The 17783-nt window shown below is 35.8% G+C and overlaps 1 protein-coding gene across 2 annotated transcripts in view; it reads left to right on the top strand.

The window, feature by feature from the left end:
• Positions 1-917: 917 nt before the first annotated feature.
• LOC139964214 (uncharacterized) overlaps positions 918-17783 on the top strand; it is a 37909-nt gene continuing 21043 nt past the window's right edge. The window contains exons 1-2 of one of the 2 annotated variants that reach the window (XM_071965640.1): positions 918-1224; positions 11841-12125. In XM_071965640.1, coding sequence (XP_071821741.1) covers positions 11996-12125 — 130 coding nt within the window. In that variant the 5' untranslated portion in view covers positions 918-1224; positions 11841-11995. Of the gene's footprint in view, positions 1225-9261; positions 9334-11840; positions 12126-17783 lie in introns of those variants that run through there. The other variant, XM_071965641.1, reaches the window with a different exon arrangement.

Below are 17783 nucleotides of genomic sequence, written 5' to 3' on the forward strand. Positions count from 1 at the left end.
TGAAAATGATTGAAAGTTATTTAAAGAATTTAATAAATTCGTTGGTGAAATGTTGAGATTTCTTCGTAAAGCAGTCGAAAATAATTGAAGATTTAAACAGTTGAGCATATCCTGCTCTATGCCCAATATGGCAGCTAATGGTTAGGACTATCGTAGCATCGTAAAAGCATAAACCGTGATCAGTGTGACCGTTATGGCTTGAGGCTTGAGGCAGGGAAAGGAAGGAGGCATGAAAGGCATATATCTCCCACCCATCCCTTCCGCCTGAAGAAAAATGCTCCTATAGTTTATTTGCATTACTCACAGCATTCTGTGCAACCTTTACCCCCTCCCCACCCATGTAGATCTCATTACTAGTGATGTGTCCATCCCCCACTTTCAAATCTGGCGACGCAAGTTAGTGCAACGACATTGTTTTATTTTTTATTTATAACTATTATTGTCGATTTAGTGTGGCACATACCTTAGCTTAACATTTGTTTTCGTTTCAAATTGATATTTTTTCCCCATATGATTAATGTGTTCCAAGATGCCAAAATGTATTTGTTGAGTTACGAACAACATGACATCCGCTTTGAAGAAGAAAAATCGTGTACGGATTGAATATCGTAAAATATTTAGCTATAATACACTGCGCTACTATCTTGGACAGTGGGTTGGTTTCTGACAGGTATAGGCCTACAGGCCTACCAAGATTGGGTTTGGGAAGTTAGGTGAATGTCATCTGAATACAAAATGGATTTTACAAGAAAACTATATCAACTTGTCTTGAAAAGAAATCTTCTCTTGGTGGAGTTCCATTGGAGAAGTTAGCCAGCAGATCTAAGTGTTAACAACTCCTTGCACATCTTACAACAGGGAGCTACGAGGTAACAGGAGCAAAATTCATTTTACGACTTTGTTGTAGGCATGACAACCACGCAACATTACGTCATCAGGCATCCTGCACTAGCTGCTTGTAAACAACAGCGTACAGTATCTATGGAGTCCATGCATAGGTCTAACTATGGTACGACCGGGATTCACATTTAATTTCGAAGGCTGAAGAGCATTTCGAGAAGTTGCTCAATTATCCTTTTCGACAAAAGGGAAATGGTGTAGTTGGCACAACAAGTTTCGTGACTCTATAACATGTTATTTGTGTAAATTTACTGAGAGATCATTGTATACTGTCAAGGAAGAACTTGGGCTACAACGGAAGTGGTCTGAATCTCAGTTGGCAATGTAAGTATACCTAGCCCCCAAACTTTAATTAAGTTAGGCTTGCAACAGTAGCTAGTAACTTACTTCGGAACAAAACACTAATGAAACCGCGCGACACTTCGGTTAGACTAAGGCTAGTAATACTATTGAATGTATCGTTCATTTTTTAGAACTGAAGAAAAATGTGTAAAATAACCAGACGTTTCATGTTGGTTGGTTCCTTTTATAGGCCAGACCTAATTTCTTACTTGTCAGCATTAGGCGAGTAGGCATATATTCAAAACTTCATGCAGATAGCCTTGTACATAAATGATTTTGCTGATAGGCTATAGGCTAGATACTCTATATATTTCTCAGACTTACAGACTGATAGAGTAACAAGTTAGTCAAAGGAAGTTTTTGAAGTGTTTTCCCCCTTTATCTTTTCATATTTCCTTAGCAAAGAATGGGATGCTTGGAGGTTTTGAAGCAGTTTATAGAAAAGGTACTGTTTGGCTCCTGGAGGGATGGGGGGAAGAGGGGAGAGGGGAAGGGAGGGTTTTCATACTCCCTTTACTCTGTCTCCTCCCCCCCCTCCACCCCTCTGGAGGTGCTACTGGGTACTATTATGAGCTGTATCCTTTTGCAATTAGCGATTACACACATGTGTGCAGCAAAGTGGCAGATTATAAAGGATAAAGTACTAGACTTTGTTTATAAATTACATACCTGTGGCTATAAATGACATTTGTAATAGTAAAGTCACTCAATACAGACAAACTGCAATTTTTATATGTATCACCAATGAACATTGTTTCTTATGTCTTGACACTGCAGAATCATGAAATGATCATGAAAAGGTATTTTATCCCTTCTGGTGTTCCAGGATATGCAACTGGTTGTAAATCCAGTTAGTACAGATTACAGGCTATAATTGACACAATAGTATTACAGAGGTAGTACTATGCCAGGACATGGTTAATGTCATGTGGTTAGGTTTATGTGTACGTAGTTTTGTACTATTACAGTACCACATCTTGCATAAATCTTACTCTTGAACTGTTTATGTAAAGAGTAATGTAACTTAACATGCACTTTACTTGCACATAGTATAGTGAGCTAAAGTAATTGTAACATAAGAGTATGCCCTGATGTGGGGCCTTGACTTACACCATAGCCAGTTTTTGCAGGTTTTGAGGCCCACTGACATGTAGGCCCATGTAGGCCCATGTAGGCCCACTACTATTGTAGGCCTATGTGTATGTAATGATTGATTTATGTCATGACTGATAATAGTGCAGCTCACAGGTATATTAAATGTCAGTATATGAATTACATAAAGTATTTGTGGGGCTTGAGTGATCAAGCTTAAAAATAAAACATTATGCAAATCCCTAAAATGTCGCTTGAAGCTGCTTTCCATTCCATTTATTTGTAGAGGGATTTTAAAAATAAAAAATTGGAATTGATCTACAGTTAAAGGAGGATGCATGCAAAATGAAGGATGGATTAAAGTGTGGAAAGAAATGATTGTAATACCAAAGGTGCAGAGGATGCAATGCATTTAAATGCAATGATGTTACCATTATCAGGGAATGGATGATGGATTAAACTTAATTCTCTTGTACTCTCTTACTGTACCTGTTTCTATACAACATATATGCACTACCATGAACCTACTCAAATTAATTGGTAAAATTTTAGCACTGTGCCCACATTGACCCTCTTCTACAGAAACACTGGTCCACTTCCTCTTTCCGGGCTTAAATATCTGCTGTTAACATCCTTATTCATTAAACTTGTCACCGTTTTGAAACTGTTGCTTTTGTTTTGTTGTGTGTGATCTCTTTGGTTTCTGATGATCCCTACCAAAAATTCAGTACCTTCCAATTAAGAGTATTTTTTCTTGTGTTGGCTTTTGCATGCTTTCATGTTTCAAACTTTTGTCCTAATTAAGCAAAATGAGAGCAACAATAAGCGTACACAGAATAGCAGTAATGCAAATCTTTGTCGGTGTGGGATCCAGGAGCCCATCAAAGGACCCCTAGAGAGGGTCAACAGGGCAAAGGTTTGTAGTTTTCGTCATTTCCAGAACTTATAATTTATGTTCAGCTTCAGGTCAGCAGAAGTTTGGTGGTAGACACAAGCAAATTACAGTCAGTAATTTTGTAAAAGATTTGTAAATCTTCCTGCCTATTTTCTTTTGGACATGGCAAATTATGCCACCGGGAGAATGGGGACGGGACCCTGCATTTGGAAGACATGATCCCAAATCCACCTCCCTCTTGGAGCTTGGAGATGCCACTGCCTGCCCCCACCTATGGCCTACAAGCACTCTGATCTACCTAGCTTAAAAACATAAGTGCAATGTATGTAGGTTCAATTGTCCTGTCTTGAAAATTCATACATCATTTCCAGACATTAAATAATCAGTAAGTGTTTCATCATTTGTATTTTCATTGATACATCATACTATAACATTTGATATTTCACATATATTTATTAAATTATTAAATTGATAATATTAACTCTAAAATTTACTGTGCATGCATATAAATTTGTCTAATTATAATGTGAGGTTTGAAGTAGTCAACATTCCAAGCACAGTACCAGTATTTTCATATATGTGTCCAACTTTGTGGAAACAGAAGCATTTCTAAAAATGTTGGAATGCATTTCTAAAATGTACATTTTCAGGAAGTATGAATGTGTTTGCAATCTTTGACTTTTCATTTCCAACTTGTGAAATTAATCTAGTAGACCACAGGATGAAATACTGTACTAGAGCGTAAATGCGTAATATATGTGTGTGTTTGTGTGTATAGCTTTTGTGGATATGACAGCATATTTGGCTACAGAAATGTATGTATGCTTAACTCCTTATAAATGTATCGATGCATTAAATTTAAAATCTACAAATTAGTTTTGGAAATACAGTAGCCTTGATGCTTCATGACAAGAACAAAGCTAATTCACCTTCAATCAGCCTTAGAATGCATCAGCTATGGCAAATTAACGCAGATTTATTCCTTGAATTAAACTTTAATTTAGCGCTGTGGTAGAACTCTTTCACCTAGCTAAACCTTAAAGTATAGAATAAGATTGGAAACTTTTTCTGTGTATTACTGATTTACAGTATACTGTACTGTATTGTGATGAGGTATTTAGACAAGACAATAAAGGAAAAACAAAGTTCTAAGGAAAAAAAAATCTTCCAATGGAATCGAAACATTTCCTTCTTTCTACAAACTTGAAAGCTATCCCAGTGTATAGTTTAATCATAATTAAACTCTGCAGCTGACAGAAATTTGAACATTCCCAACTCCAATGCTGCTACTATAACATATGTGAATGTATTTCACTAGTTTCATGTAAACCTTGAGTTACTCTCATAAATTACAGAACTGACAAACAATTGATGTTGAATGATCTTATTTTATCAATATGAAGTGGATTCAATTTTGATATGTAAGTGCATTGTGTTCACGTTAGGTTACAAGCAGTGTGTCAACAGGTTTTTTGTTTGTGTAAATTAGATGAGCAATAAAGTAACGTGTGAAAAAGTAAAAACGAAATGTTCTCGAATATCCTAATAGGCATAGGAACTAAATTGGTTTGAAAATGAGTCAGTTGCTAGAAGTGTACACATATGGAAATTGAGTTCAAATTCTCATTGAAGATATCTGTAAATATTACCCATATGTATACATTTTTCTCAGCTCGCTACTCTGTACGTATGTTTGTAGAGATCGAGGAATTTCCTTTGGGAAATTTGTTTTTCATTTTATGCTCACATCGAAACTTTAAAGTTAAATTAAAACCAAACCCTGCATTTTATACACATGTAATTGGAGCTGACAAAGATTAAAAATTGTGGATACATACAATACTTTACACACAGCTGTGTAAAATAAGTTAAGTATTGTTCAAGAATGAAATGGAGATTTTGGTACATCTGATTGAACCTGAGGGTCTTTGTATACATGTACTGTAGTCCATAGACCTTAAGGCCTAAATGCAGGTTGAATCTTTAGATTCCAGAATATTATACCAGTTGCACCTTGGTTAGTGCTCAGTGGAACAAATTAAGAATGTAGGAATTATTTGCATCATTGATGTGTGTTTTTCACTTTAAATATTAGCCTTTTGCTGTATTCTAAGAGAAGTTTTCTTAAATGTAATAACTGAATAAATAAGTTTCATGGAAAAGTTTTGTTGTTGTATTCGCTGTGCACCAAAGCACTAGAAATTTAGTCTAGCTGGTTGTAGAAATATACTGTACAATTCCAATTGTTTGCAAGAAAGCACTATAATTATGCACCAAGCTCAAATTAAAAAAAATAGTCTAGATACTAATTTACTCAAAATTAACTGGTGAAAGAGGATTCAATTTTCAACATCTTGTTGAAATTTGCATTAATTTTCCATGTATTGTTTTGCAGATGGCAACATTAGGAGTTGCAATGTTTTGTACCAGAAGTGAATTTTAAGCAAACATGCAGACCTGTGTGATGTCATAGATGCACACAGACAAAATTTCTTTCATATGTTGTTTTTTTGGTAATAAAAGGTACATACAATTTTTCTTCTTGAAAATGTGGATGCAAATCAGCATATTGTATGAATACACTCTAGTCATTGGAGGTATATATTGATAACTTCACATCTCCTATTGAAGCAATTAAAGCTGGAGACCCTGTCCACTCTCCAGTCCAAATAACAACAATGAAGTGAAAAGAAAACAAAGAACAACAAAAGCATTTTGCTCTCAATGTGCAAAGTCTACGACATCACATCCAATTGCGTCAAGTTATCTAGCAAACTAAAATAAAACTGTTAGCAAACTGCTGATCCATTAAAGAGCCTACGTAAGAGAATGTGTAAAAGTAAAATTGGCCTGACTTTTCGATCCTCTTCAGAGGCTCCTCAGAAATCCTCTTCAGAGGATCTTCAGAAATCCTCTTCAGAGGATCTTCTTCAGAGGCTAAATGACAAGTCATTTAGCCTCTGAAGAAGATCCTGCTACAGTAGGATCAAAACGTCAGGCCAACTTCCTCTTTCAAAAGTGATCTAGCAAACATTGACATTTTCAACTATCATGCACCAGCCCCATATAAGTACAGGAATTCCATTAAAGTTTCACAGATGCTTAGTATTATGTTTATTTTTTAATTTAATTTTTTTGAGACAGAAATTTTCCTCTGGGCTCATCTGTAATTGTTTCCTGTTTCCTTGTAAATCAGTTATATTTTAAGTCCAATTCCAAAAAAATGTCCCTAGAAGGCATGCATTATTCAGCTAATACATATACATACATACATACTTTAATGTTTAATACAGTCTGTAGACGTTCTAACTAGCTGTTTTCTGTTACAGGGGAAGACATGTTTGTATATCTGTTTTAAGTGATTGATGTCATAATCTCCACACAATAAACATGCTGCTCTTTCTCAGGGAGAGAATCTCGACAGATTCATGGTTTTGTTCCTTCTCTACAAGTGGCAGTTAGACTTAACAAAAAGCAATATGTCTGATAGAATTGACAGCAGCTCAGATATACCAGAGGCATTTTACATGCTCTGCGACCGCGATCTTTATATCCAATATCGCTATAAAAGGCAGCCCGAAATGTTTTTAGCTGATAGCGTACATAAATTTTCTCATGCTTTAACTCACTGCATTATTACTGTTACTTATTACCGTGGTTTGTTTGCAAAATTTGAAATGAAAAGTGAACTTTAAAGCTTTTTTCCTCTAGCAGGAATTATATTCGTGGCTGCAACCTGATCAGAAAGATGACCATCAAGAGCATGAAAACTATGAGTGAGCTGTTTAGGAATTTAATGTGCTCTTCTGTTACCTGTCTTCACTCTACTTTTGCACTCCTTCCATCTACCTTGCCTTATATAATATAATATATTATAACTGGTAACATTTTAGCACTGCAGCTCCATTGACCATCCTACAGATCAAGGCCCATCACCTCTTCCTTCCAAATCTGCTGTAATATTTTTACAGAGGTATATTGCAGTAACTAGTTAGTGGGAAAGGCCTTCTTTTGCCATGCTCATATCCAACACAATGAAGTGACATCATAACATTTTGGTTATCAAATTTCAGAGTTGTTGACTCAAGTCTCAATGACTTGGACTCAAGTCACCATTTTCTTTTTACCTTTGACTTGACTTGGCAGTAAGTGACTCGTGACTTGACTTGCATGTATCTGTGAAAATCATATTCTACATCCCAGCCAAACTACTGCATACTGTATTCAACAACATGTTTTTTATATTTATTTATATCAAAAAGGTAACTTGTGAAGTTGGTAATTAGTGGTTACCAGACTTTAAAAATAAATGACTGACATGTATCTCATAACTCTTAAATTGGTGATACATCACAGACAAAGGCCAACTGATCATGCAGTATGTACCTGTCTGTGCTTTGCAAAAGCAACTGACTTTCTGAAAAGATCTTGAAAATCTTTATTTCAACAACTTATATTGTTAAATTGCGTGACTCAAAATGTAAATTTGTATGGTGAGAGAGTTTACATGGCAAATGCTAAACAACAAACAAACAAAAAATAATAATATTGTAAAGATTGAAAGAGCTGAAACTGCTGTAGGTGACAAGCCTAAGTGTTCTCTGGTAAATGAGGTCGATTTGTATCACTGTTAGTTGTCACATTTTGACAGAATGTAAGTCTTTCAATCCTATTTTAAGGAACTTAAAAGAAATTGAGCTTGCTTTTCACATGACACTATATATCTATAAATAGTTTTCAGAGTATTCTCTGTATTTAACATAGCTTACAAGATTTCTGTTTACAGCAAGGTAAGAATTTGACTGCTGATGGATGTGCACAGCATCATGCAGCTACAGTACATTAGGCTGTGTAGCACAAAATCGCTTGTGCTCTGCCCTTTCACACAATATAGGCATCAATAGTAGCTCTGTACATCTACATTCTTTGATATTGATCGATTGATTGATATTGATAGCTGCTTCCTTTTTTGACATGGTCCATAAGGAGACTGGTGTACGTTATTTGCTTGAGATTGTAAAAGTATTGAGCTATAGTGATTTTGGAAAAAAGGAAGTGAAGAGGGTGGGGGGGGGGGGGAGATAGGAGAGCGACCTAGGGAGAATAAAAAATATAGAGAATAGGCTTCTGGAGTGTAAAAGATAAACTCAAGTGTAATGTTCAATTATGTGTAAATTAGTAGCGTATCTCAATGAGTTTGGAACATTTGATGACCAAATATCAAAAATGCTTTTCGAAGGTTTGGTATTTTCCAATATACTTTGCACTAACTTTCTAATGACGTACTGTGCCTACTGATACTGGGGAATCTCTACTGCATGACACCACAACTAATTCATCATAACATATTGTGCGTCTCCCAGGCTCTTAGGTAACTTACACTACAGTTTCTTGGTCGAACGCACAATTTGACTTTTGGCCTTTTGAAGCGCATAAACCAAAATTTTTTACTTCACTTCATGTACTGTATACATAGTAAACTATTGCAACTCCTCATCGTGGCCATTAGTCCAAAGTAGATGAATCTTGGCAGCCCGTGTCAAATTTCCCATGACAAATTGTCTTTGATAATTTGTAGCGTTTCAAGTTTAGGGCATTGTGTCAGTTCTGTTTGTAACAGCGCATCTGAAATGATCAACGATATCTCAGGGGCATACTGAAGCGTGTCCGTGGTTGCCTGTGGAACGGCAACTTTGTTAATTGTATTAAAGTTTCATTAAGATGAAATTATTTTTGGTAGCTGCATGCATGTATGGAGTGTAAAGAGCTTACTGTAGTACTACTGAAGCTGTAACAATCTTTCCTCTTTTAATATATACTGTAGGCAGTACAGGAATACTTGATTGGGTAACAATATTGCACAATTTAAGGTGTTAATAATGATTGTGTCAATAAAATTGTCAAGCAACTTAAGAAAATATACTCTTCACTGCATGCTCACAGTACTTGTAAAAAGTCAAAGTCACTTTTAGTGTTATTTTTTGTACTTGATACTTTGTTTTTCTATTTAAAACCATCTCCTTTACCTGCAGTGTGAGTGGGAAAATGATCTTATGGGCTTCTTATGAAATATTGAAACCAATCTGCATGCCATAACAATTAAGGTATAGTATTTGTCAGCAGGAAGTCTTCCATGAAATAAGGAATAAATTAAATTATAACTTCACATAAATGATCATGACATACAGTAACTCCTGTACATGTTGGACAGATCTGTTAAATGTTTAAATTTCCATCCCATGTAATGTACATTAAGTCATTGGGCTTCTACACAAATTTCCTTAAATGCATACGTCTATTTATATACATAGAGTGTGTGTTCTTTGACATAAAGAATTTGCGGGCCATGACGTCACATACTGTAAAGTGATTTACTTCGCTCTCCTCTCGCCTCTCTCCAGTCTTACTCAGCCGCCAGATTACAGAATTGCTATAGTTACCCATACTGTGCAGCATAATGTTAAGAATTAAACAATATTAAAATGTTTCGAGCATCAACAGGCTTTTATTACTGCACCTCAGAAACCCTTTGTACACCTATGGATAACTTGTTCCTCAGTCCTAATTTTTTTCCTTTGCACGAATTACATCAAGATTATTAGCTGTTGCGCATCCTGCTTTCTTGTTGCATTAACTTCTCATCTCTCTTATAGTACCCGCCTCCTCTGTTGAAATTTTGAAATGGATAATTTGGAAGTGGGGTGATGACGTGGAAGTAAGGATCCTTGAGAGTCAGTGCTGACAGTTCAATATTAAATACTGTACTTTGAATTACTCACTACGTAGGTAGATAGGCGACAAATATTGGTCTCTTATCCCATAAATTATGCCAACACTAGCAAAATGTGATTGCTTCGTCGAAGCGGAGAGAATGATATGTATATTTCTACCTTCAAGTTAATAATGCATCCTCCTACAAAATCGTTGCTGTTTAATATCTGAGATACAGTATGCCACTCAAAGTTCAGCATGAGAAATTTGGTATTTTTACAATACAATACACTTTCTCAATAATGTGGACCATGCAACCATTTCATTTCATTATCATCAATCTTTTCTGATGCCATGTATATAATAAAAGCTTGACAATTTTTCATTACTGGAATTAGGTGGTCTCTTGCAGTGCATGTTTCATATTTAGTTCTACTGACCATATGAAACTAAACAAGACTTTAGTCTCTTCCCCTGCCCCCCCCCTAATTTTTTTTTTTAAATTGATTAGTTTAATATAGGAATGGTATAGAGAAAGTGGGTCACATGGATGAATTTTATCTTCTGGTGCTCAGATACAGGCCGCGTTTTCTTCATTTTAATGCGAAGAATTCACTCCCAAGCAGTTAAATTAAGTGCCATCAGCAGGAGGAGAGATGGATCTACAGTTTGCTAATGGTAATTTATTAGAAATAGATGACAGATCGTTGATGCAATTAATTTCACTTATTTCAAGTTGTGTAAGCTGAGTGAGGAGAGTGACATTCTTTTCTTCTACTGTATGTATTCATGGTTCACAGTAAGCTTTTAGCTTTTGACATCCATTTTCACTCTTCAAAACAATTTGAGGTTTCAACTGTGTTGCCCAGAGCACGTCTGTATCTGAAAGATGTGTATCATTGACGACATGTATACAGCTGTGATGATGTACGCAGATGTCGTTTGTGTAGTATTACGTGATCAGAAGGCAAAGTGCATATAGTGTGCATATAGTCCAATTACAGCCAGCTCAGAGTAAAAACCAGAGTCGTATAGTATGCAGTGTTCGCACCCTTTTTGAGGGGTGGGGGGGGGTTCATGAGGAGGGCAATTTAGGGATAGGAGGCATTTCTAAGGAACAATTTATCATTTTTTTTATTTTAGGAAAAGTGGTGGGATAATAGGTGATGACGAAGTTCACTCAAATAGGCCTAGTGGTATCACAGATATCTTGACCTGTTTTTAAATGACGATTACAGTATTTACATAATTAACCATTGGAAGAGGTGTCTGGAATAATTGGCACAGCACTTGGTACATGTACCTCATGTGCTATATATACAGCACTCAGAAATGACTATTTTCCATTTTAGGATGTCAAAAACTATAAATACTTCCTTGAAAATGCTTCCCAATATACCTCCTACAATGCTTCATTAAATGCTTCATAAAATGCTTCCTAATGATTTACAACCTTTTACTACTAACCAGCGCATGGTAAACATTTTTAGAGTGTCCTTATAATGCAGTATCTTTATTATACAGTAGAAAGGTTTTTTTTGGGGGGGGGGAGGGCACATGAGACATATAGAATGCCTTCAATATCAACAACGTTCATTATTAAATGTTGTTTTTATAACTTAGGATATGTGTGAGCTGATGCCTTTGTACATCATTCCTCTATTCCCTGTCTCATCACTACAAATGTACTCTAATCTACCAGCCAATAATGAAGTGTGGTAATTAACATTTTAGCACTGTGCCGCAGGGATCATCAGCTGTCAAGCAATGTCAGGCTTATTGTCAAAATTTATCACCTTTCATATTTAAAGTCATGTTGAATGTTCCAATAATTTGGAAAAAAATGATAAATTAATGAATAAATAATCTTTCTTCTTGTTTCTTTTGTCATCCCCTTTAGATAAAAAAGAAAAAAAAAGAAGAAGAAGAATATTTTGAACTTTTTTAGGTGGATTGTGAAACCCCAAGAACAATTATTCTATGGTGACCGTATAGTTAGCATCCGAAAGGATGCACGGAAACTAAATCAAGGATAAAGACGCTTGATCCCAGGAAATGGGGTGCTCGGCAACCAAGTCTTCGTCTGTTACATCAGCTAACAATAACAACGCTACCGAAACACAACAGAGGAATGATCAACATGGCAACCACAATGGAAATTTGCAGAATTCTGCCGGAAAAACTGGTAAGATGTTCATCATGAAATGGAATTATGAACAGTAACATTTAAATTAAGCCATGAAGGAATTGATTGAGTCATAGTAGTTTAACAATGAAAGGACTATTACAATAAGTTTATTCTAGGTTTATTTTTTTCACTCTCTCACCTATATCTACTCATATCATGCCATAATTCCCATTAATTTATCGAGCTTTGAAAAAAACGGTAACATTGTAGCACACAAGCACTGCACCCCTCACTGACCCAATTCTGGGTAAACAACTGATTTCTCTTTGTTCCATTACAGTCATTCTGAAGTCATTATGACTGTAATTCCCATTCCTCCTCTCCCCCCCCCCCCCACCCCATATCTCCCCTCATCCACCGGCAACCTCTACCAAATAAAATGTTGACTCGACTGTGAAATGAAGTATAAAGTGGTACCATCTGGGTTGGCAAAGTATAGTTCATACCAATTGATACATATTTACTTTTGAGGTCTGAACAAGTTTATTTGTACAAACATACAGTTCTTACAAACTGAAAGTTATAAAATAGAGTCCATTTTGACTTTGATTGTGCTTTTTCTTTTTTAATACTGAAAATACAGAATGTTAGAATTTGATAGTTATATTAGACTCTTTGCATTAATTGAATTATCACATTCAGATTTAAATAATCGTTAAATTTTCGTTTCTATCTTACTAATGTGCAAATTATTCATAATGTTCACTGACTATGTAGAGGCAAATTTTATCCAGAGAGACCGTGATCAAACTGATAATCTCGTGCCGTCTTCTGGTGACATTTAGCGCAGAAACACGTGGCGTGCGTTTGTAATCTCATGCCGGAGTGTGATCAAGTGCATTTTTTATGGATTAGATTGGCCATCGACCTACAGCATTCAGAGAATATTGTACGGAATACTTATAACATTCTGCAATCTCATGAATAATTGTTTCTATTATCAATGTACTGTAGACTGTGAGTAGTTTCATGTGACGTTATTACTGCCAAGAAAGTGCATGTAAAAGAGGGACATACAGTGACCCCAGAATTGCTAGATCTAGCTACTGTATTGTATGTTGGAAATGACTACTTCTATGAAATATTCAGAATTTATCAGAACCAAAGATAAAAGAGTGAAAGCTCTGGGTTTTATTTTTTAAATTCTATCAGTTTTTAACATGCCAAAATTTGGGGCTTAAATATATACTGATGATTTTTAAGTGTTGCTTTACATCAGGAAGTGTTACAATGTGTGACAATATATGAACATTAACATGGTCATTATTTAACATTGAAATACTGTGCATTAATAAATACAGTAGTTGTATACTCAATTCTCCCCTCCTCCCAACCCCCCACCACCATTTTTGTAATTATTTCCCTAAATATACTGCAGCCTGTCTCTCTGTTGTATGCAAAATTCTCTATCTCCATGCAGTTGAGCACTACAGTATGTTCTTGCCAATTTATGTTTCAAAAACAATACCTTCTCAGCATGTAAGAAGTGCATCGGCTTTGGTTCCTATTAAATTGAGCTTTGTACAATAAAACAAAAGAAAGAAGTTTGCTGCCTGGAGACATATTCTCCAGAGAGGGATACCCAGGGAATGAAATGAAGGTAATTAATTTTAAATCTGTGTCAATTAAATACATCCTTGGGTAGTCTACTGTGAGATCTCATGGGAATGTCATTCAATCAGAGGATGACAAAACCAGCAGTTTTGACTTAATCATCCTTTGAGATGATGTATAGATTAACATGAAGACAAGTTGAAAAATAACATACATTGTAGTCTTAGAAATTCGAATGAATTATAGTCTGTACAGTATGTGTCAAGAGGTAAATTGGTTTTCGGTAGTGTCTTCAGAAATTGGCTTAAGTGCAGGAGTAGCATGCCAGATTTTGCAAGTTAAGCCTGCATATAAGTGAGTATATATCTTTTGAAATTCAGTATCTGATGTAGACTGGGTTACATTAATATACTGATTAACAATGAGATGGATTCCAGTTAGGAGGAGGTACAATACCAAAGTTGCTCCCTTTCAATCAGCTGTGACTTTTTTGTGGGGTCCAAGTCAATAAATTTATTTATCATATAATTGGTGTAGTACTGCAAATAACATAGTGAGAAAATAGAGTATATTAACAAAAGTCATGCTGTAGACTTAATAATTACATGTAAGAGAATATAAACAGAAACATCACTTAAATAAAAGAAAAAAAGGAAAACCTGAGAGGAAAGTTTCAGAGACAAAGAGAGGAGGGGGTGTGGGGAGGGGGATGGGAGGTGGAGGGGGTGTGATCGAAGGGCCAACAAAAGTAGAAGAAGACAAAGAAAGCTTTTCCAACAGTTTTACTGAACCTGCCAAGTATTACTCAAGATACTGCTGGATCTGATCAAACTAATACAATTAAAGGAGACACAAACCCAAAACTCATCATCATTAGCTTCTATATCAGAGATCTTTGTTTTAATACAGAACTAACCCAAAGAGCTAAAGAAAAACCTTGCTTTGTTTGGGAGATATCCTTGTTTAAAAGATGTATATGGTGGCTGTCAATTTGTAAATCTGTGATGTGATAGAGCCATTAGTACATGCATATGAGAGCTTAAAATTACTCATCAAAACCAATACCATTAACAGGTATTGTTATTAGGTTTAATATCTTAGCTTCAGCAGACCTTGCAAAACACATTACCAAATTACAGAAAATGAACATAGTACAAATTAATATATGATAACATGAAAAATGAAGCCCATGTGGATGATGATGATATATATTTAGACTTGATCAAGCCTTCACCCTGTCTGTGAAGGAACACTAAATATGTGATGTCTCCCAAATGGATTAATGGTTTTCTTACTTGTTTTGGGGAAGTTCTTTAATACCGCTGTAATCTCTATCGCATCTGTGGACCACATATTAGTGGAGCAGGTGGATAGGGTGAAATTCTAAATTATCCTGACAGAGTGGGAGACCTTTATTGGAAGAAACATAGTCAGGCTCTGGGGTTTCCTTCTGAAATATCAAGACATCAAATGCAAATATGTTCTAACAAATACTCTTCAATTTTTGTGAGGTTGAAAAGTGGGGAGGAGGGGGAGGTTCCCCAACTGAATGCATGCATATATCCCAGCCGACATATTTGCTGCGAAGGAATGGAATTATGGATATTAAATTTCATACATCCTGGAAGTCGATAAAATTCATTCAATTTGTGTACAACTTCTATCATAACATTCTACTGGTTTGCCGCTCCCCAAAATGTTGCCGCCCTAGGCAGCCACCAAGTTCGCCTAATGTACACACTTTCTGTGAGGCCTTCTTTATACTCTCATACAGTACGTATGTTTATCCTTGCTTGTTATATCAAGCCTTGAATGGTTGCATAAAAATTACTTTTGTGCAATGTTACCTGGATGTGGATGCAGTGCCACCGCATCTAATTGATGAGAAAAATAATGCAAAAAAGAGAAAGCAAAATATGCTGGAAAAAAAAAAGAATTCTAAAAGCATTTGAAGGTAACCGTATAATATACGCCTTTGGTTTATGGAGATACCTTTTTGCATAAAAAGGTACATTTTCTTTATTAATGGAGTCAAATGACATTTCTGTCAAGTATCTGTGCATTTGTACAAGAAAAAGGAGGGAGGGAAACAGGATATGAAGGAAGAAATATTGTAAAGAAATTAGGTTCTTCTTTTGGAAATGTCAAGCACTCTATTTGTAACCGATATTTATGTTCAAGGGAATTATTTATATGAGTTGATGCTGCCGGTGGATGAGTTGGGTTATAACATTGCATCGTTAAGATCATTTAATTGAGCCATGAAATCTCTACATAGAATTTTATAGCCCTTAATCTGCGTAGAACTTAATTAGGAGATAAATATGATTGGAGACAAATGTGGTTAGAACAATTGTGTGTCCATACATTTATAATGAATGTAAATTAGTGTACTTGGTTTTTTACAAATTAGCAAAATCTTTGAAAATTTTCCAGTGCCCATGTTAGCCTTTTGGGAAAATTATGTCACAGTGGAGAAGGGCTGTAGTCCCCCTGGCTCCCTCTTGTTGGGCCCGATGATTTGCCTGCCCTAATTTCCTTATCCCTACTCTAGTGCATTCTTGGTGGAATGAGGCATCATGTATTGTCAAAAGCCAGATGGTGAAAGGGCTGCAGCATTATTGCAGCCAAGCTGTATGCATGGGATATAAAGTTTTGCGCACCCACAATTCACACTGTATAGTCACATGATTGTAGACATAATCTTTAAAGTTTGATAACAATATTGCAATTCAGTCCTGCTGCAGTGAATTTTGGGACTGATGCAGGTTTTGACAGGGTTCCTAAGCAAGGGACCCATTATGCTTCAAAGTATTAAACCATCTGAATGTGTAAAAGATAGAAAAATTAGATTTCAGTATTTTCAAAAGCGAGAAAGTTTCATTATGCAGAAATTTCATTGTTTGGAAAATTTAGACTCTTTTAGATCTCTGTCCTACATACCCTTTCTACATCAACCCAGCTAGTATGAACCTGAAAATACAAAAGTTACCCCCAAAATTTAACATTTCCACACTTCCTTGACAATTATCTTCCATGTCATGTTAGGCTATAGTAACTGATATCTGAATGTTGGGTTGCCAAAGTGACTTTCACAGTTTGTCTAGTCAATTAACTTAGAATTTCTGTGTTATGGTGTAGACTGCATGTAGTCAGTAGAGGAATCAGAGGATGCATTGATTCTTTAATAATTTGTTGTACTACAGACTGTACAATATACTGTAGCAATACCACGGTGCTACTTTGCCAATAGATAATGATGTATCAACGGGCGGAAACCATTCTCAAAGAAGGCTAGAAAACCCCTCATCATGCAAAAAAGGATACTTATCAGGCTGTGCACGCTTGGTAAGTACTTCAGTATCCAAAATATGGAAAGACTAAAATCCTAGGTCCCAGGTCCGTAGGAATATCGTTGAGAAAATCCAGAAAAAAAAAAAAAAAAAGATGTTGGCACTTTGGATGGTAGAATGTGAAGGAAGGGCATTGACCGGAGGAATGGGTCATAGAGGGCCTGCAGTGGTAAAAGGTTACTAGTTCATTCTAGGCACGGTATACCGAGGGTGCTAAGGTTGTGGGGAGACAGGTAAGCTTGTCACTCGTAAATGTCCAAACCAGTAAGTTTTGGGATAATGACGGTGCTACTTTGCCAATAAATAATGTTATATCAGCCTTAAAGTTTAATTTTGATCTACTGTAATCCATCATCATAAACTCCACATTATTTTTATAATTCCCATTGTCCAGATTGAGACTCAAAACCAGCTACCATCTTTTGCTTTTATATATGATGGAGACCTTGGTGATGAACCACTCCCACAAATAGCCATAAAACAGAAAAATATCTTGCTATGTTTTGGAGATATATATCCTAGTTTGAAATGTTACATCTGATGGCTATCATTTGTCAGTCTTTGATTTCATAGTTACGATAGTTGAAACCTTTGATTACTATAGTTTGTCCCTTTCTATGTCTTTCCTTTTTTTTCAAGCCAGAAAGTTAACAGTGTCGCCATGGAAACCAATGTCATTATTAGATTATATATTAAGAGCTTTAGTATTTTACATTCAGCCTTTGCCAAAATTTACCCAACATCAGTA

This window comes from Apostichopus japonicus, chromosome 22, assembly GCF_037975245.1.
Source record: "Apostichopus japonicus isolate 1M-3 chromosome 22, ASM3797524v1, whole genome shotgun sequence".
NCBI lineage: Eukaryota > Metazoa > Echinodermata > Holothuroidea > Aspidochirotida > Stichopodidae > Apostichopus > Apostichopus japonicus.